Genomic DNA, 20,941 nt, shown 5'->3' on the forward strand with positions numbered 1-20,941 from the left:
TTGGTTTATAGGGTTCTTTTAGGTTACGGTTTGAGAATCTAAACAAGTGTATAAGTAAAGTGTTATCTACGAACAATCAATATTGTAATCAGACTGACTGTTTAGCAGCTAAGTCGACCCAAATCGAGTCCCATGAAAAGCCCAGAGCCCCTGCCTTCAAGCCGACTTGCCGCAGTCCACCAATTCTGATTTTACTTTAAATTTAGCCAATGATGTCATAAGATGTATTTTTACGGGTTCTGTTCATATACCACAACATTGAATAATGCCGATATTTTTTTAATCATAACTGTTTCATTTTAAATTGCACGAACACTGTGCCCACGTTTAGTAACCCCCTACAGGCTAATCTTATAATCCTAAGTATTATTTTTTTGTAATGTTGCTAAATTGGGTATATGTATAAAACAAATTGCAAAGCATTGCACATCATAGTAAATGAAATGATCATTGGTAACAAACATCTTGTTTTCAGTTAAAATCGTAACAAATATCTGAAAAGACTAGTATAGAGCCTTGAAATGACATATATATTTCTAAGGTTTTTATTGTTTATCTGTCAAGCTTGGTCTAAATAGAGACATTTAGCTTCAGGTTCTCGGCTATAAACGTCAAACCACAAACGTCTAGGAATCACGTGACCAGGCCCCGAGGTCACGTTTGAGGTTTTCAACGCACGTTTTCGACGGCAAGAGGTAGCTGTTTCACGTTGGTGATTTCCGTCGAGGTTTCTGCTCTTTTATTTTTAGTTAGCTCACGTATTGACACTATACATATCAGAAGTAGTTATTTGTCTTGACACAGAGAAAAAGTTCAAGTAGAAAGAGTGGATATTGAGCATTTTGTCTTCTTTTGAAAAACAAGCACTTTTATATGTCGCAAATCCAATATGGCGGCGGAAAACTCGCAAGTAAATTCTCGGAATCTCACCGTATATTTCTCAGAAAACATCCAGTGGAACGGACGAATGTTTTGAAGGCGAACCAGTCAAATTTCAAGAAGGATGTAAGCGTTAAGGTAAACTTCTTCTTTCACAGATACCGACAAAACAGAGCATTTTTTGAGAGAAGTGTATTTATCATGAAAGAAAAAGTAAATTTTGATTTTGCCGTGAATCTTGTCGAGCAGTTTGTGTGCTTTTCTTCCTGTCGCCTTCGACAACCGTCAATAAAGAAAGCGGTGTAAGACCGGATCACTGGTAATTTTGAATTTTAGAATTTGACAAGCCATCTTTCCATTTTAGTAAACTTCTTTTCTACGCGAATTTGCTCGAGGTTGAAGACGTCTAGCTAAACCGGTAGAGTTCATGATACCTCAAACGCCAAACGACTAACCTTAAACTGCCGTTTGCGGTTTGCCGTTTAGGTGAAAAACCTGTAGCTAAATATATATTTTGTTAAACTTCTAGCAGCTTTGTTAGTCTTGTTAAACAGCTCAGAAAAACAAGTTTGAGTTTATTTTCTATATTGAACTTTTAAAATCATCTTTAGTTTACATGTGTTGACCTAGAAAAGCCATTAGCGCCCCCTTATATCCTAGCACTTAACAGAACTTGTTTTGTTGCATGATGAATAATGTCTCAAGACACCTAAGTAACTTTATTTTAGCTTTGTTATCAGTTAATTGATTGGCTTCTGCGTTCCTTCATTGCTTCGATACATGCCACTCAGCTTCTGAAACATCATATACAAAATATATCAAAAACAACTAGTATGTATTCCCATAATCTAAACCTGCAGATTAAGATAGGAAGAAAAAAAAGGAAAACAGCTATCAAACACTAGGGAAAACTATTCAAAAGGCCGCACAGGGCCGTAACTAGCAAGAGGCAAGACGAGGCACTTGCCTCGTCTTGATTTTTGTCCCAAAATTAAAATCAAAAATTGATACACTTGAACCCTCAGTAACTCGAACTCCCGCTAACTCGAACCTTTTTGATCCCCGATAACTCGAACCCTCAGTAACTCGAACTCCCGCTAACTCGAACCTTTTTCGATTCCCCTTCAGGTCGTTTTCTTACTAATTTTACCCTCAGTAACTCGAACTCCCGATATCTCGAACCTTTTTCGATTTCCCTTGAAGGTTCGAGTTATCGGGATTCAACTGTAAATGGTCGAGTTAACAGCAAAATTGTTGATAACTTTAGGAACAGTACAACTTTCTAGTTACAAAGTGGACTTATATAGCGTACAATGTGTTATACTACGTTACATAACAAATGCGAATGGGCCTAGCAAAAATTGGCGACGTGGTATCGCCAATGCACTCAGCATATTCCTTTAACCCATGCTCCGTTTGAGCCATTACAAATTATGGGGATTAAATAACCTCAGTAAATAGATGGAGTACACAACTTACCTTAAACGCAAAGTTTACATGACTTTGGACAGTATGTGGCCGAGAAGTCAGGATGGAACCAGCAAAAGTCCTCGGTAGCTCTCTTTTGACACATACGTGCGTGGACAGGGTCATCAACGCATGAAGCTGAAGCTGAACAAAAGAAAATGAAGAGATAATGTGCTTATATTTAACTCGATATCACGAAATACACGTGCATTTAAAAATATTTACTATATAAAAATACAGTCGAAGCTCTCGTAAGCGGACACCCTCGGGACGCGAAAAAAGTGTCCGTAACTGGAGCTGGACGCTTACGAGAATGGTACTCGTAAGCGGCTACTAGAGGTGTTGGGGATAGATGGCCGCTTACGGGAGCTTTCCCAGCTAACAGTAACCAGACGGACGACAAAACAACCACTGAAATGTAGTCCTGTAATTACTGTAAAATCATTGTCACAAACGGCGATGTGAATTTGATTGATAATAACAAGATACGGAGGTTGTTAGTAGGATTTTCTTTCGGGTGTCCGCCTACGGGAGCTTAAAAACAAAGAAAAAGTCTAAGTCGCGGCCGCTTACGGGAATGTCCGCTTACGAGAATGTTAAAATACAGAGTTTGTATGGGAGTTAATACGGGGTTTCAGACAAGGTGGTCGTAAGTAGAGCTGTCCGCTTACGAGAGTGTCCGGTAAGAGAGCTTCGGCTGTATGTAAAAAATTAATTACAAAACATTTACGATATTCATGTGTTGTCATTTGTGTCTAAAATAGTACTTTTCTCGATACTGTTATATCGTTGTCGTTACCCTGAAGTTGTAAATACGTTTATAAAGGTGAAGCTGTCTAGACTACCTAAGACTGTGCGTTCAACTTTAACACGAAAAGACGTTCTCGATTAAAAAAAAAATATTTTGGCAGCAAACTTGGATGTTCATTTTGAGCTTGAATTGCGCCGGTGCTGCTGTATGGATGCGATGCGTGGGGGTCAGAACTCCCACCGTTTACTGAGCGCCATGTGATAATAGTACATTTACAGGTTCTTTTGATATTCGCAGCCTGTAAAATGTTTCCTCTTTTGCACGCCCAGGAAACAATTCCGTTTACGTGTTTTGGGGGCCTTAAAGCCACGAAAATGTATCGTATGGATACTCAAACGTCCCATCAACTAAAACATAGCAGCTGTACGAGAAGCAGAAAACCAGAGAAAATAGGAAATACTTACGCGATAAAACTGTAGGTTTCGGTGGCGCTGTAAACATAATTGAAAAAAAGATTATTAGAGAAAGATACGTCATATATAAAGTACTGCAACCGATAATAACAGTCTCTTTTGTACGCCCAGGAAACAATTTTGAAAAGCGTTTACGTGTTTTGGAGGGCTTTGTTTTAGTTGAGGGGGGTCCTTGACTCTTTTGCATTTCATCCTTTGGCCTTGTTTTTCTTAGCCTTAGCCTTAGCCATAAATTGTAATAAATTTTAAGCCAAGAAAACGTATCGTGTGGATACTTAAACGTCCCACCAACTGAAATATAGCACCTTTACAAGAAGCAGAAAACAAGAGAAAATAGGAAATACATACTTGGTTGTTGTGGCGCTCCAGGTTTTGGCGGAGCTGTAAACACGAACGAAAAAAGATGATTACATAAAGAACGATCATGTATAAAGTACAGCAACCGAATATAACAGTGTTTACCCAGGGTCAGACTTCACCGCTCTTCCGTTATAATCGTCTTTGTCCCACTATTAACTTACTATTCCGCACTGCAGTGAATATTCAATATTAAATAAGATACAACAGTGGTATATCTTGCCGTCATATTCTTTTTGTTACTCAAATCTCCAAACCAAAAAAAAAAAAACATTACTCTCTGTATCAACAGTGTCACTGCATGTCTGTACATGTGAGTACGAAAAAAATATTGATGTGTCAATTTACGAAGCTTGTTTCCGTAAAATACTAAGGGCGCTTTCCATTAGTCAGGACTGGCCATACAGTTTCTTTTGTTCTCAAACAAGCTTGATTTTCTCGAAATCTAGACTGACACTTGGTGTTTATTTTTTGATATGTTAAAGTTTAGTAGATTGACTAACTGTTGACGAAATTTTAGAAAAATCTGTAAGAGCGTTTTCAAGTAAATCAAGAATGAAATTTTCAATAAAACACCGTTTTACTATAAAATAGGCGCTTTACAATTGTTTCGTATTATTTGAACACAGTTACTCTCACTGAAATACAAATACTTACACCATCAAAGACCATTAACTAAAAGTGAAAGACATTTTGCTTTAATTTGTTAAAATATATCGACTGCCGCTTGTAGGAAACTATAAGAAAATACCAAAAACTTCATTCTTGATTTACTCTAAAACGCTCTTGCAGATTTTCCTAAAATTTTGTGTATAGGTAGTCAATCTACAATACTTGAACATATAAAAAAATGAATACCAAGAGTCAATCTAGATTTGGAGAAAATCAAGCTTGTTTGAGAACAAAAGAAAACGTCAGTGGTTGCTATGGTAACCTTTGTGACAAAGTGACGGGTAAAAAATTAAAATTTGGTCTTATATGATCATTATGGTGTATTTTGGCAAAAAATGAAGATTGGCTTCCTAGATTATTTCAATTTTCAAAACAACCCCCCTTCGGCTAAAAAAACTACATCGAGCCTCCTTAAGCCATCTTTATTATTATTAGAACGTCAAGTTCATAAATACTTATCAGGCTGCAACTGATACTTACTACAGTCATTTTGGCTTAGGTAGTCAAGTATTCCCTGCAAGTGCTCTTGGATGTTCTTAGCATCCACAACATCCTCGTCACGGTCTGTCATCAACCTTAATCTACGTTTATTCTCTCCAGTGCCAATACCAACAGCCAGCACACGAACACCTGCGTCTCGTAAGGGCTTGGAGGTTTGCTTCAAGCCCCTGGCTCCGCTTGACTGGACACCGTCAGTTAGTATTATATCAATCTTATACACACCCTGTCTGGCCGCTGGTAAGACTTGATTAACTGCAACTTTTAGGGCCTTGTCGATTCGTGTTCTGCCGCCCATTCTCGGTAGTTGCTGCACAGCATCTTGAAATTTGTCCACCGTCTCGTATTGTCCAAACTGAGCTACCTGTGAGGCTGAGGGGCCGAAAAGAACCATTGCTGCTCGATTTTTACCTGGTGCTTTATCCAAAGTCGTCACTAATTTCTTGACTACTTCCTTTGCATCGTTGAATTCTGATTCAACACTGCCTGAAGAGTCCACGATAAATACCACATCCGTTGGACACGCACGAGTAACTGAAAAGTATGAAAGTTATAAGAACTTAAAATCAGTTTAACGCTTGTCAGGAGTCTTTAGTTTTAAATTCGGGAATTGGGTAATATTTATTTACTACTAGAATAAAGCTAAGTGCTTCATTGGGAAACATAGTAACAATAAGGAATAGAATATTAAGAATTGAACTTGAATAGAATAAATTTGTAGAGCGCTCAACTCGGAGAGGAGCAGTGATAATAATAAATCAAAAGTAGGAAGATTTCAATTTATCGTTTTTTGCGACAACACTGTTTCGTGTGATCAAAGGATGACCACACTCATCAGGCAATATCAACGAATGACCGTTAGAATACATAAACTGGCAATAAAAGGCTAACTTAAGGTTGCTATGCGATATAAAAACAGTTGCTATGATATATAAAAACTATAGGGTTATAAAAAAACAGAAATTGCGTATACTAAAGATTGCGTTACTTAATCACAAACATTAAGAATTATATATATCATGTAAAATTATAGTAACTTTAGTAACTTAAGTAAAAAAAAATTGGCATTTTTTTCAAGTTTATCATTTGTAATCCGTCTTAATCTTCGTCAGTCGAAACCAACCTAATTTATTTTCGGGTTTTGTTATTCCTTTGGTGTTTTTCTATGTAGAAAACTGTTATTTCGAGGTTTCCTTCAATTTATCTAATCAGAAAAAAAAATGATTTGAAATACCGTGACATTTCCCCGCATTAAACTTGTTTAGTGTTGGAAACGTTCAAAACAAATTTTCATGACTTAATATGTGACACCAAACAAACAATTCAAAGCGAAATTGTTCTTTCAGTGTGTGACCTTTTAGCATTGTACACTACTCACGATCTATATTAATCGAAATGGGACTTATCTTCACTAGTTTCAATCTTTTTCTTGTTTGTCCATCAGCCTACTTTTGCTGTGTTGCATCGACTATTTTCACAATCGAGGCTAAGACTTTTCTGGCATTTTCCCAATCGAAACTAAGATTATAGGACAAATTGGACTGCAAAAAAGGAATTTGTAGCCGCCCTTACCCTGTCCTGGTCCAGGACCTTCTCTACCGAACCCTATACGCTAGTTGTTCTAGCTTCCCAGGGGAAAGCAAAGAAACAGTAACTTGAAAGAAAATCGACTTACTAGGGCATTTCTGTGCATTGCACGAAATAGTCTTTACAGCAGGTCCCCATCTGTTACAATTTCTTCCACCGTTAGATGGCGGGGGATTGGTGCAGGTTCTTTTTACTGTTTGTATCCCAACTCCACACGTCGCACTGCACTCAGACGCAGGAGACCAATCAGTGTACTTTCCGTCTATAGGAGCTAAGAAAGAAAGAAGAAAAAAATCAATTCATAGTCAACAACATCGTTTGAAATCACATCCACAGAATTGTCCATGCCCCTTTCCACGAAACTGTACATAATAGCGTTGCCCTAGCGTCTAAAGTAAGTGAACAATAACTTAGATTAGTAGAAACTCAGCTGTGTTCTTTTGGAAATCTGATTGGTTCTTCCACTGTTTTCTATTTTAACAATAGAGTGTTTCTGTCGAGGAACTATCGGCTGATTCCGCGGATTTGATGTTCTTAAAACAAATAGTAGCCCGAGAAGCGAAGCTTCGAGGATTGCATTTTAGAACATCTCAGGGAACAGACGATGTTCCTCCATTGTTCACACTAAATTTTCCCCGCGCACATAACGAGATCGTGAATTATTTTTACTTTTCAGAATAAAAAACTCAATTGAGAGCCGAAATTTAACAAACGAAACAAAACCAGACAAGAAACCCACGAAATGCAGTGAATTTGGTTGGTGTTTTTTGTCTGCAGGCACGCTTGTTTACAAAAAAAAGTCACGGGCGGGCACTATCGATCCGGGCATTTTTCTCGGGAGGGCACTATGGGCTGTTAGCATAACCACACTGACCTACTATTGGTAATCGCGCAATCTGATTGGCTACACAGGTGCCTACTATCGATCCGTAGAAGGCTCTCGGAGCGCGCGCGTAGTCTTCGCGAATTTTATCAATCAAAACCTTCAATAAATCAATCTAGCGATATCGAGTTTAATGATCGGTCAGTGGGTATGCAACAAAGAGGCCGCTCTCGGTTCTACCGGCTTTGATAGTGGCTCGGGGCCGCCCCCGCCAACTATCAGCCGGTAGAAACCTCGAGCTGCCGTCTAATTGTTAAATAGTGCCCTCCGGCGGAGGGCACTATCGCGTCACGTGTTCAATTTAAACCAATCAGAATCGGAGAAAATTTAGTGGTGAACTATAATCGCCGATAGAAAACAGTCGCGCGCGCGAGTAGCTTTTTAAGTGGTAAATTTTCTTAATTTTTATCTTCAAAGTGCACAATATTGTAGGTTTTGGACTACAATCCTTTAGATGAGCGATAGTCAACTCGGCTGCGCCTCGTTGACTATTTGCTCATAGAAAACTCGGGCTCGTAGTCTAACTGTTAAATAGTATTGACTTACTTGGGCATCTCCCTACATTGCACGAAATAGTCTTTTCAGCAGGTCCCCATCTGGTGCAATTTCTTCCACCATTAGATGGCGGGGGATTGGTGCAGGTCCTTCTTAATGTCTGGATTCCAATTCCACACGTCACACTGCACTCAGACGCCGGAGACCAATTAGTGTATTTTCCGTCTACAGGAGCTATGAAAAAGAACGAGAACACTTCAGTTATATTGTAACATAGCCGCATGCTTACTGCTGTGGAATGGAGCTTAAAAGCCCATTCGCTAGGCATCTTATAGATTTTACGAAGACACTAAAAAACAATCAGTGTAATGTTCCTTCCTTTTAAATTCGATCAGTGTTCGCGTTATATCTATTCATCTATCTATATATATATTTGTTTGCTTGTTAGTTTGTTACATGAATTCTTTAATTTCAACCCTGTACCATTATAATATTTCTATCAAGATTTTCTTTTACAATCCAAACTTACCACAGACGAACTCTTTAAAATCTTCATAAAGCCTGTTCGACAGGACTGTAAAATTGCTATAAAGAACAACTTTTCCTTTTTTACCAGCTGTCTGTTTCATTTTGTCCTCGCTCTGCGCCGCGCCTGGGCCAATTCCAATAACCTTGATAGTGACATTTTTAGCCTGCGTTAAATAAATGGTACAGCATTTTAGAAAGCATTTGATAATGAGGGTTGCGCAAAGCATTTTCTTCAGATGGAGCAGGGCATCTTGAAGGAATAATAATTAGCTTTCATAACACACATCAGTCCTAAATGCTGCCGTTTGCCGTTTGGCGTTCGTACGCGGAAATAAGAATTTGGAATTTTTTCTTTATTTTTATGAGGGATTACTTTGACAATTCCATAAAAAGGAAACAAAATGAAAGGCAAGCTCGTTTGTCGTTTGCCTTATAACGTCATGCTTAATCTCTCTCATATTGATCACAATTACCTCGGGGTAAGTTTTAAGGGTAAAATTTGCAATATGTAGAAGGCTTTCTTCCCGGGGGGAGGACTCCTCGTCGTCTCGCTTAGGGGTGTAAATTTCGGGTTTTTGGTCCCATTCAGGGTGTTGCGGGCAAATCGCCAATAATTTTAGCCTTGAAGATCTCGTTTAGGGCTGCACACGAAGAAATGTACGAATATAAATTCTATTTTTTCGTATTTTGGTATCTTTTAGGGCACACAAAAAGCTCCAGCCAAAACCAGATTAGTCTCTTCAAGGGGTGCTTTTCAAAATTTCCGACGAGCATCCCTTCCCCTTTTCAAATGGAAGTCTTCCAGGGGCTCAATAAAGAGGGTCTCAATGGGGTTAACCGTTAGCCGTAAAAAGGCCAAAACTTTAGCCGTTAGGCGTAAAAATTGGAAAATTTTAACCGCTAGCCGTTAAATGTGTCAACCGTAAAAATCGGCCAGTAATAACAAATAAACAAGACTAGATCACTTCATCGTACCAGAATGGTCCTTAGACCTAAAAAATGTTTTTCAATAATGGAAATTAATTTTTAACTTCTGTTAACCGTTATGGAAATAAATTAACCGTTAGCCGTAAAAAAATCCATTATTTTAACCGTTAACCGTAAAAGCCATTACCCCCATTGACACCCTCAATAAAGGGTGTTTCACAATTAACAAAATCATGTAAAATTAAGTAGAAGTACCTCCAAATCTTTTGTCAATTTCGCAAACGGAATTTGCGGTTCATTATCCCAATCCGCAATATACGGTATTCCATCGGTAAAGATAAGCATAACATTAATGGCATTTGGTCTGTCTCCACCTTCCTCGTCAAACAACTTTGTCAACGCCAGATTCTCAGCCATATCTGTTCGAGTTCCCTCTTTTTCTGGAACAACTTTTAATGCGTCAGCCACGCTTCTCTTCAGGTTCGTTGCATTGTGGTAATTCGTGTTTGAAAAGTTGTGGTGGACTGTTGCACGATCACCAAAAGTGACAAGACCAAAGTGATTACCAGCTGTAGACACACCAAGTTTGTCCACCAACGCATTGACGATATCTACCAGGTGATGGCGGTCAGCTTCCTTCATACTTTGAGATATATCACCCAGAATGGCGATATCCATGATTTGATGACAGTCATCTAAATTGAATAAGAAATCACCATTGTCTGATTCGTTGGGCGCTATTATAAGAAATATTTCCTGTACTGGCCTTTTTGACAAAAAATGCCACTGAGCAAGTTTTATCAAGCATCGGATTAGTTCGTCCACTGTGAGTTAGAGAGCTGCCTCAAAACAAGATATATTCTCTTACACATGAAAAACTTTTTCTTTTTCTTTTCTTTATGTCATATAGAGGCGGTTTTAGTGTACAGTCTCAATTAATGGAACTGTGATAGCTGGCAAAAGGTTAAGCTAGCTTTTATAATTAATTGCGACGATTATTTTGATCTCTGACGGTAAACCCAGGTCGGCAAAGGTTTGCTTTCAGCTAATAGCAAAGCAAAACTAATGGTTTTGACTTTTCATATTTGTGTATCAAACCCCTCTCGCCGACAAAAAAAGATAAAAGAAAAATTATTTTTGACCGCAAAGTTGGACAAATACCCACATTTCACGTATTGCATGCGGTGCATGTAAAGCAGAAATCATTACCTTCATCCGATGATGCCAAGTCTCTCCGCGGTAGACCTGAAATGAATAACAGCGTGTCAATGGGGCATTATCGTAGCAATCAGTTAACAGCAAAAGCAAGCAAAGTTTAATCATCAGAACATCTGAAGGATTGCGCGTAAACACGACATCAAGTCAAAATACATGTACAAGGCAGATTTTTTTGAAAAAATATCCACTGTTGAACTTGTAAACGGATTTTCATTTTCACTGTTTTTCCACCTTTTGCTCCTACGTTCCGGCCCGTATCCGCTTAATAAATAATTTCCTTTCATAAAGTTGGCAGAACATACACTACTGCCATTTATACGTTGACAATGACAAAATATTGTGTACTTATTATCCAACATTAAGTAAGCCAGTCATCGCTCTCTCAAAACTTCATTGAACTTATCATTATCAAAACAGAAAAAAAAACCGGCAATACAAACTTACCATAACTATCGCATATTAAGAGAAAAACGAGGAAAAGGAACGAACAAGTAAAGTTTCCCATCTCAGTTAAACGTCTACACCCTCCTTTCAAGTAGAAACTGTAAAATAAGTGTAACATCATGAGAAATGTTTCAGTTCCAAATGTCAAATTAGCCCAAAGGGACCAAAGGGGGTCATCTTGACAATTTGGCGCAGTTCGCGGCTAATTCAAACATAAAAAAAAAAAACAATTCAGCCATCTCCGAAACATTTTACACTTGATGACTGTTCCTGACGGAGAAAGTCTCTCGGGAAAGTAAGTAATATCCCGTTGACGGGCCCCAGTTACGAATCCGGCCCGATGATGTGAGAGAGGCGACTCGTCGACGAGCGGCGGAATTCCCAACAGTGGCGTGACGTTGAATCCCCTCGAGGGGTCAGAAATGCCTGATCCCACAGAAAATGCGAAGCAAAGAGAAGGGATAAAGTACGATAGTGCAAGGATGCAACTTGTGTCGCATGGTCGGAATTATCCCCGTCAACCGGGCGAAATCCATATGAACAGACGTCAAAACTGTCCGGTAACCGAGACAGCCGTTAACCGGGCTCAGTGAAGAGGCCCTAAGTTGAAGTAAGGCAAGGCAGGCAAGCAAGCCTGCGATGTACAGTTTTTCTAGCAGCCACAAATTAACCAAAACAGGCCACGAGTGAAATGGAAGTCCATGCTTAAGGGCCTCTTCACATGAGCCGGGTTTACGGGCTGTCTCGGTTACCAGGACGGATTTTGACGTCTGTTCATATGAATTTTTGGACTGGTTGAAGGGGATAAAATTCAACAAACGAAACCAAAATAGCGACACATAAAGTTGCATCTTTCGCGACTATCATAGCTTTATCGACCCTTGTAACTTTACTTTTAAAGTTAATTTGCATATTTCTGAAGTGGAAGTAGATACAAGGCAAAATTATGCCATTTTGACCACCCAGTTACGAAAGGGAAGCTATTTTCTCAAAAAAAAAGTTGCGTCACGGCGGCCGGGATGGAGTGTTCATATGGGAAAATTTTCTTCCCGGTTGCCGATATCTCGGTTGCAGAAACCGAGATATCGGTAACGGGGCTGGCCCGCCTTCTCATATGAACACATCAAAAATGTTACAAAGAAAATTGGAGTGAGCCGAGATCTCGGTAACTGGGTCAGCCCGGTCAACCGAGACCATATGAAGAGGCCCTAAGTACATGCCACTCAGCGATTGACTGAATTGTACCGCGTAAAATCTTTTGAAAGCAGCTTTGGAATACATCATCCGGCGAGTAGTTTCACCAAACCGTGACGCCAAGAAAAATACCGACATTCTGCACCAAAATCATTCCATGCGCACAATACGCCAAGATCTCGTCAAGGTTTTAAAAACTCTATGCAAAGCGGCCAAGGCCTCTGAATTCTAAAATCTAAAACTACATAAATTATAGTCCCACGCCGAAGATTTGATGGCACGAAAACAACCCTTGACCTCAATCAATCAATAAAATTTGTTCACCCTCGGACCTGACGTGGGCTGACTAGGTCCCTAGCAAGACATTGTAGCAAAATTGTTATTTGTTCTTCACAATTTACCCGTGTTGAAATAAAGAGTCAATCCCTGCCGTCGGGTCTTTTTCTTCTTAATTTTTTTTTTTTTTTTTTTTTTCAAACCTAAGTTATAGAATTAAAACGTTCGAAGTTAAGATTCTCGTCTCTATCAATCGACCCAACTGCCAAACGTTATTTTCTAATCCAATAAACTCGCTCGTCTTTTTGCCTTCACGTCAGGCAAAAAAGCCGCCCTCCATTTACCGCGCACTTGACCTAAAATGGTTCTTTTTTTTAGAGTGAGAGATACGATAATGTTATTATAAACCTCGTTTGTAGATACCCGTGGATTAACGTCGATTAATGGCCCCAAGCTCGAAAAAAACTCGAACTCGATTAATAAGAGTTATTTATACAAGTGCTTATTTTATTATATTCTAATAGTTTGTTAAAGGAGAACAGAAGCCTTACTTCATGTTTTGAACGGAAGGCTCATTTTAATTTTTGATCAAAATTATGGGAAGTAAGTTTAAAGCGACTTTGAAGCTTCGAAGAATTTAACAACATGTTAGTGACGTTTTAGGCTTAAATTAAATGAACTGAAAGAGAACATCCAGAGTTGGCTTAGCCTGCGCTGCAGACGAACAAAACCCCTGCAACGCAGGCTAAAGTTAACTCGGCCTCTGTTCGAAAATAAGACGCTCTTGTAAGACAAAAGTGTATAGCAATTAAACTACAGTGCTACTTACATCAGCCGCAGTCAGCGCTTATAGTGTTTTCTCTAGTTATTCCAACGGTCCTTTGATGGTTAAGCTAGCCAGTGGACGATTCTCTGGTGGACGTTCATACGCGGTCAACTTATATAGCTTTGCTAAACTCTGCTTGGACACGTAAAATAATAAAAGGAACAATAACGTATTGTTCCACGTAAAAGGAACAATATATCACATTTCGCGGTTGGAAATAGATTCTTGTGGAAAGCATTAGTTGAGCCATTGCGCTCAAAATAAACCAGGAAATAGAGTAAGCTCTGCTGGGATATAACTTCTGCTCATAAACTGGCATATTCTGCCTGTCAGTATTGTTCGTAAAAAAATGCTCATGTGGAGATGGGCAGTGCAACTTAACAAGATAAAGTTACACACAAACGTTCCGATTGACAACAACAACACACGCTTTATTACCAAAAGAATAAATAAGATTTACAATTCAAACATAAATTATAAAAACAAAAATAGGTTAATTTACTCAGAATAACTAAAGAGCTAATCGAGCTGAGTTACAATAAATAAACGTTAAAATGACCTAAGTGACAGTTAAGTTATTGCCACCGAATTCTTTCGTCTACAACGTAATGTCACATCTTTAAGCTCTAATAAGGGCCACTAGTTTCTCAGTTTTTAACTGCAAAGTGTTTTTACCCTCGTTAAATAAAGTTATTATTATTATTATAAACAATACCTTGATAGACAAAAACATGCACTTTTTGCCCTGAACGCACAAAGTAACACAAAAACCGCAAGTTACATCCCTTAACAAGAAGACGAGCACCCAACCTCTTTCAGATAGACGTCCCCCCGGCCCCGGGGGTTCACAAGGTTTTCTACATTCCTGGCCTCCTACGTTTCCAAAAAGAATTCGTTTTATACACTTAAGGTCTAGAGGCATTTAATTCAATGTCAACTTCTGAGAAGGAGTTTCTCGGACTGATTTAGCTCTTTAAAACTAATCGGTTTTAAATCAATTCCAATTACAAAAATCCTATTTTAACCTCATCGTTGACGACTTCGGTCTGTCGGTAGTTTCTCGGCATTTTGGCAGTCAAAGGTTTTTTTCATCCACCAAAACTGTTTAATAGCACCAGACACCCAGCGAAATTTTGTGGCCTGTTGAGATCATACTTTGGTACGTCCCGAGAACCCATCGGTCGAGAGATGTTTCTATCGATCAAGAATTTATCGTCAGTCATTTGATTATTCTGAACACATTTGAGAAATTTTCTTCGCTCGAGACAAAACAGTTCTAGAAGACAACCTTATTAAAATGCCCGAGAAACTTCTGCCCTGTTATCATAATTTACCCCCCTTGTTTTAGGGTCGGTAAATTAAAACCAGTATAATTTTAGCCACCTTATGAAAATGCCTAAGAGAGTCCTGCTCTGTGCAGTTAAGTTAGTCACGTCATTTTCAATCATTTGAGAAATCCTTAAAACAATTAATTTTAACAACCTCATTAAGATGCCTGAGAAACGCCTGATCTGTGTACTTAACTAAGTCACGTCGCTTTAAAATCGGTTATAAACCTGATGAAACTTTATCGTTCAAGAAACGTTTGGTTAGTAGATGGAGAAAGCTGTATCTAATCAGAACTTGTTTTCAGTCGAAAATTGACAGCAATTAAAATATTTTTACTTGTCAAATGTCTGAGAAACTCATGCTCTGAAGTCATACTGATTAGCCTTCTGACCCTGAGTATATAATTATTGTATTTTTTTTAGTATCTTGTTCCTTCTGGATTTATTACCACACACATATATAAAGTATGTTTGCGTTGCTTTGGCTGAGCTCTGTTTCAGTTAAATAATAAAACAAAACATTACGTTTGGGATCTTTTTGGCCACAAATGTGGCTGTTTGATATTAAGGATAGAAAGAACAAATTTGAAAACCTTAAAAGATCCATTCACCTGTTGTAAACATTGAGCAAAAGAGGAATGTACCCACGTGAGTTTCTTTTAATAGCTTCTTGAATAATAGATCCAATGTCCGGAACCCCGAACCTGAATATGGCAAAGGATTTACATTGTTTTAATATCAATACCCTTTGTATGTAGCTTTTTAACGAAAGATTAGTGAGCAGAACACAGCAACACTATTATATTTCAGCTCCGGCGCCTTTTTGATACGAAAGCTTTTCTCCTGTTAAATCTGCGAGAATTAAAAAACAAGCTGTGCATGCCTATGAGAGATCGCAATAATGTATGGTAGAGAGGCGAATGACTTGTGTGATTCGGGCGCCTCGACCATCTTGAAAAATGTTCCAACAAGATCAATGACATAATATCACTCGAGGCGCCCGAGTACACAAGTCATTCGCCTCAATACCATACATTAAAGGCGTAACAGAACCTCTGACCCGTGTTCTCAAAAAGCACGATATCACAGTAGTAAACAAACCACTGACCACCCTCCAACAACAGTTCCCGGCTCCAAAATTTCGACCTTCTTTGGAATCGCAGACAAACGTTGTCTATAAAATTCCTTGTGCTGAGTGTTCATGGTGTTACATTGGTGAGACGGGCAGAGCCTTCAACACCAGGAAAAAAGAACACCTGAGAAATGTTAAAACCGCGGCAAAAGGTTCGAGAATCGCTAATCACGTCTGGTCCAATAATCACGCGATTGACTTTGATAATGCATCTGTCATTGATAAAGGCGGCTTTAGAACAAGAAAAACGTTGGAAGCGTGGCATTCGAAGCTCTCCCAATGCGGATAACAATTCCTGTCCTCTACCTGGACAGTACAACATTCTTTTTCACAAATATTCTTAGTTATTAGCATATTTTACATTTTACCCGTCGAAGGCTGTAGTTCAAACAGCCGAAAGCTCGTATTTTTAAAGTTTTTAAGCCAGAGATCGTTTTAAATTTTATAATATGTTGTATCCTGGCTGCGGTCCTTCAATATTCTCAGATATGATATCTGTTCATGCAGTGGATTACACCAGTCCGCTTTTGCCTCCTTGTTCGAGATTTGCCTCCTTCGCTCTCGCAATTTCAATACATACCTTGTAGTTCGTCTCCATTTCATTTCTTTTATGTCGCTCTTTCAATGCGTGTCAATCGGGGTATTATAAGTCTGAGAACAGTCTAGTCCCAGCGTCTTCTTTTATAAATGCGGTGCATATACATGATAGTTCCCATTTTAGCTATTTGGCGAGATTTTCGCCTAACAATTTGGACTTCCACTGAACTTGCCTCTATTTGAGCAAAACGGTCCACAACGAGAGGCTGTTATTATTTGATTTTAATTATTATAACAATAGGTTGATGTTCGCAGGCGTTAATTTTTGGTCCGACTCAGGGTCATTTTAGCCCAAGCCGCAGGCGAGGGCCAAAATGTGCTCTGAGAAGGGCCAAAACATATTTACCCGCAAGACCAGAACTCTATTACTTTTATATTAATTTTAGAGTGCATGATTAAGTTAAGGAATTAAAAACAGTTAACGATATCTCGAACACTGCAGTTGTGTCGAGTCGGCGGCTATTACTGATTGAAAACCAGATCACAAAGTTTACAAAACTCTGTAGGAAGCCTCAAAATTACTCAAAATAATCAATGCTTGAAAAGGAAATTGCAGAATTATATCGACAGTAAAGAAATAGTCGTCATTTAGAAGTGTTGTAAAGCTTAATAGTTGTTTTTAGAATTTAGTTGTTTTAATTCTCTGTCGGTTATTTGTCATTTTGTTGCTTCCTTTCAAGTCTTTTGTTGTAAGGTCCTGATTGCCCACTCCGATGTTTTGAGTTGTTTATCTTAGTTTATTAAGGGCCCTTATCGTTGAGCTGTAGTCTTTTTCAGTGGTACGTCATGTTTGGGCTAGTTCCTCGAAGCTTTGGTTATTTTGTTATTCAAGTCCAAGGTTGTTCAAGGTCTACCTCACACTAAGAGTTTCTAAGTTTAGGTTGTGTTGGTTATCTTGTCAAGTGTTTGTATTTGAAGGTTCCGTTCCCACGGTAGAAGAACTTGAAATCATCTATCTTGATTTGGGACCTCCGTAAAGGTTCCTGTTTTGGTCTAGTTTTTGAGTGTCTTGATTTATCATTGGTCGTTTACTCTCTATTTAGTTGGTTTTTCATGTAGGTCTGTTTGTATTTGTTTTCTTAAGTCGGTCTTGGCGATGTCTCAAGTTTTCCAAGGTCACAGAGTTTTGAACCCAAACATGTCTACGTTTTAGCTATATTAGAAGTTCACTAGAATTAGAAGAGTTGTGCATAGAAGAGGTCGAACATTAAAGGACTGCAGTTAAGAAGACGGTCAAAGAGTCTCGATACCTCCCCCCTATTCAGCCAAGCAACACAGCTCCCGAGTTGTTCTACAGTTCTACAGAAGTGTTAAAATTAATTGTGATGTAAATAGAACCTGCGTGCTGGCATAATGCCTGAACTGAGCGAGTTTCCCCCAACGACGAAATGTACAAACTTTATACATTCGCTTTTCCGCCTAGATTCCTCTTCGACTTGCTATATTTACTCTACATCTAGCTGAGAAGTTTCAGAAATTTGCTTCCCTGTTAAGTTTTTTAGTCATTTTCTCGTTATGAAGATTCAAAACAGTTTGTAGTTGAAAGCACCTCGAGTAATTAAGAAAACGGCGCGAACAGTTGAGTGGTTTTCAGTTATGATTGGCTTGCTTCGTTTTCTTTTTCTTTCCGAGTGTTTATGACGCCATAACTATTACAAAAATGCAATTTTCATAAAAACCGATACGTCACATGGAGCTTGCGGACGTTCTTTATCTATTGGCGCTGATAGTTACAAATCTTTAATTTACGCCGTTTGAGTTGTATGTTCTGGATTAGTGACTCGTCAAATATGCCCGTGACTTAAAACTCGTAAAGGACTCTTCAATGGAACAACCCTGTGCAAAAATTGTATCCGTATGAGGTCTGGTTTCCAGAATATGACAGTTAGAAACCTTACTTAGCAACAAATTGGTAGTTGAGAGTCACCCCCTTAATAAGCCAAGTTCGATTGAAAAATTCTTACATGTTAGAGAAATAAGACATAAGAGATTGTGAGAAATGAATAAATTGCTTTAGCAGCAACTTAATGTAAAGAATTTTAATATGTCGAAATTGGCCTATTTGAAGTGCACCGAATCGGGCACGCACGAAGCTCAATTTGTTTCAGTGGGATAAAAACGCAGTGGGCGAGAAAACGCAGCCTCACTCCCATTTCCTAGGACGCGTATTTTACTTTCTCCCCCAGCCTCTCCCGAGTTCGAATCCAAAATGACGCTCGCCCTTAGCCGTCATTGAATATTTCCTACCTTTTTAGAGGGTCTCAATGGGGTTAACCGTTAGCCGTTAGGCGTAAAAAATGGAAAATTTTAACCGTTAGCCGTAAAATGTGTTAACCGTAAAAATCGGTCAGTGATTATTAATAACCCAAACTAGTTCACTTCATCGTCCCAAAAATGGTCCAAAGACCTAAAATACGTTTTTCAATAATGGAAATTGATTTTTAACTATTAAAAACAATGAAAATTAACTTTTAACTTCTGTTAACCGTAATGGAAATAAATTAACCGTTAGCCGTAAAAAGGCCAAAATTTTAAACGGTAACCGTAAAAGCCCCCACCCCATTGAGACCCTCTTTTTAGGATTCTTTTACCCACCGCAAAGATCACTGAGGTCTCAAAACAAACAGCGTAAGTGTTGAAAGCATGCTGTTTTTGCTGGCATTCCTCACATGGGCCTCTTGAAGCAAACGGTCACTTGGTACAAAATAACACCATATGCTATGCGCTGGGACATAAAAAACAAAGCGACTTTAACCAGTCATGCTTGACTTTCCTTTGTTTCGAATGTCCCAGACCGTAGCTTGCCCTTCAGCATGGCAGATTTTGTACCATGTGACAGTAAACCGCAAGGCGCCTATTGTTTCTCTCGCGTTTGACTAAGGGGCGTTACCCAGAATTGCCACTGTCAACGGCTCTTTAGCCTGTATCAGGCAGCTGTAGGCTATGTGGAAGATCAAATCAGCCAACGGTAAACCGGCGTGGCTACAATCCACAAACCCTCCAACAAGACCTAGAGAAATAAAACATCTATCTCAGTCCGACGCCCTCAGAAAGAACATCTTAACGAAAGAAAAGGTGAACAGGATTCCCTTGGTTCTCACGTACCACCCTCTTAACAACAAAATCAAGCGAATCCTGCTAGACAACTTCAAGGTAGTCACTGACGACCCTGCGACTACTCCCATTTTCCCTCAGCCGCCGATGGACGCGTTTCGCCGGGATAGAAACTTGCGTTCAACGCTGGTACACACAGCCACCAAGCAAGCTACCAAACGCGCAGGGTCTTACCCTTGTGGAAACTCCCACTTTCGCACTTGTGACCACATCTCTAGTAATATCAACATTCAGGGCCCAAAAGATTCTATTAACATCCGGAGGCCGTTCACTTGTTCCTCCTCAGGACTTATCTACTGCATCTCCTGCCGTCGCTGATCTGCCATTTACATCGGCGAAACTGGGCGCACTCTAAGGGAACGTCTTCGCGAACATCTGCGAGGCATCACCAAGAGTGCGCCTGGCACCCCCGTCGCATAGCATTTCAGCTTTAACGGACACGGCTCAGCCGACGCACAGGTCCGCGGCGTCAAGCTCTGTGGCGGTAACGAGCAAAGAAAGAGACAAGAGATGCGTTTGATTTTCCAACTTGGGACCTGCCAACCGCGCGGCCTCAACTTAGATTTCCGTTTTTATTGAGGTTCTCCCCCGCGTGCTAGAGTAAACCTTTACATGACTTAAAATATTCTCGTGGCGTATTTTTAACGGTCGTTTTATTAAGCCTGGTTTTCACTGGCGACGCAAGCACAAGCACAAACACAAGCGCAAGCATAGGCAGTTTGCTCAAAGTGGAAACGAACGTCGACATAACACAAGTACATTAGCATAAGAATACGATGTTTACTAGTTATAGAAGGCTCCGTTCTCCACTTCGTTCGCTTGGCAATTATTACGGCAGAAACCCCAGGCATCGAGTGTTGTTGTCTCCTGTACTCTTGTAACGAAGAAAGCGAAAGCGACTACAAAAAAAGGAGGACAACGAAACATTTGGGGTTATATATATTTTTAAAGAAAGCACTCATCTCCATTTCTTTCGCTACTCGATTCCGCGCTTTTGCCTTTTTGTTTTTTGTCTACATTCCTCCGAAAAATCTCGAAAAACATTTATCAAAATCAACCGCGGCCTCTGCGACTTTGTTCAAATACTGGAACGAGTGCTTCAATTGGCTAAACACGGCCAGACGTAAACAATTTTCTTGTGCTCACTCAGTATGCGATGTTTCGTTTTCACACGAACGCAAGCACAAGCGCAAGCGCAAGAAAAGGAAAAATTTTGATCCTTGTGCTTGTGCTTGCGCTTGTGCTTATGCTTGTGTCGAAACCGTTTTCACTATGACATAAGAGCTGTTATGCTT

At 39.4% G+C, this 20,941-nt stretch overlaps 1 protein-coding gene across 4 annotated transcripts; it reads right to left on the reverse strand.

Annotated features, from left to right (window-relative positions):
* Window positions 1–263: 263 nt before the first annotated feature.
* LOC144644779 (matrilin-1-like) lies at window positions 264–15,467 on the reverse strand. Of its 4 annotated transcripts, XM_078504310.1 has the most exons (13): window positions 15,415–15,467; window positions 13,479–13,607; window positions 11,180–11,277; window positions 10,727–10,762; window positions 9,773–10,212; window positions 8,592–8,754; window positions 8,114–8,296; window positions 6,773–6,955; window positions 5,080–5,631; window positions 3,919–3,951; window positions 3,562–3,588; window positions 2,359–2,490; window positions 264–1,673 (listed from the first exon to the last, which is right to left on the reverse strand). In XM_078504310.1, the coding sequence occupies exons 3-12, from the start codon at window positions 11,238–11,240 to the stop codon at window positions 2,360–2,362; spliced, it is 1,809 nt and encodes a 602-aa protein (XP_078360436.1). In that variant the 5' UTR covers window positions 11,241–11,277; window positions 13,479–13,607; window positions 15,415–15,467; the 3' UTR covers window positions 264–1,673; window position 2,359. The 4 variants fall into 4 exon arrangements, with proteins under 4 accessions (XP_078360436.1, XP_078360437.1, XP_078360439.1 ...); XM_078504311.1 differs by lacking the exon at window positions 15,415–15,467 and having other exon boundaries at window positions 2,359–2,484; window positions 13,479–13,640; XM_078504313.1 differs by lacking the exons at window positions 6,773–6,955; window positions 15,415–15,467 and having other exon boundaries at window positions 13,479–13,641.
* Between the last annotated feature and the right edge of the window lie 5,474 nt (window positions 15,468–20,941).

This window comes from Oculina patagonica, chromosome 2, assembly GCF_052425735.1.
Source record: "Oculina patagonica isolate OP01 chromosome 2, crgOcupat, whole genome shotgun sequence".
In the NCBI taxonomy this organism is placed as follows: Eukaryota; Metazoa; Cnidaria; class Anthozoa; order Scleractinia; family Oculinidae; genus Oculina; species Oculina patagonica.

What these genes read in the sequence shown, in the direction of transcription:
- LOC144644779 (XM_078504310.1), bottom strand. Translation starts at nt 11,240, where the DNA reads ATGGGAAACTTTACTTGTTCGTTCCTTTTCCTCGTTTTTCTCTTAATA. An exon ending in CTTAATATGCGATAGTTATG is followed by an intron (nt 10,763 to 11,179) that starts GTAAGTTTGTAT and finishes TATTCATTTCAG; the next exon opens with GTCTACCGCGGAGAGACTTG. An exon ending in CTTGGCATCATCGGATGAAG is followed by an intron (nt 10,213 to 10,726) that starts GTAATGATTTCT and finishes TATTCAATTTAG; the next exon opens with ATGACTGTCATCAAATCATG.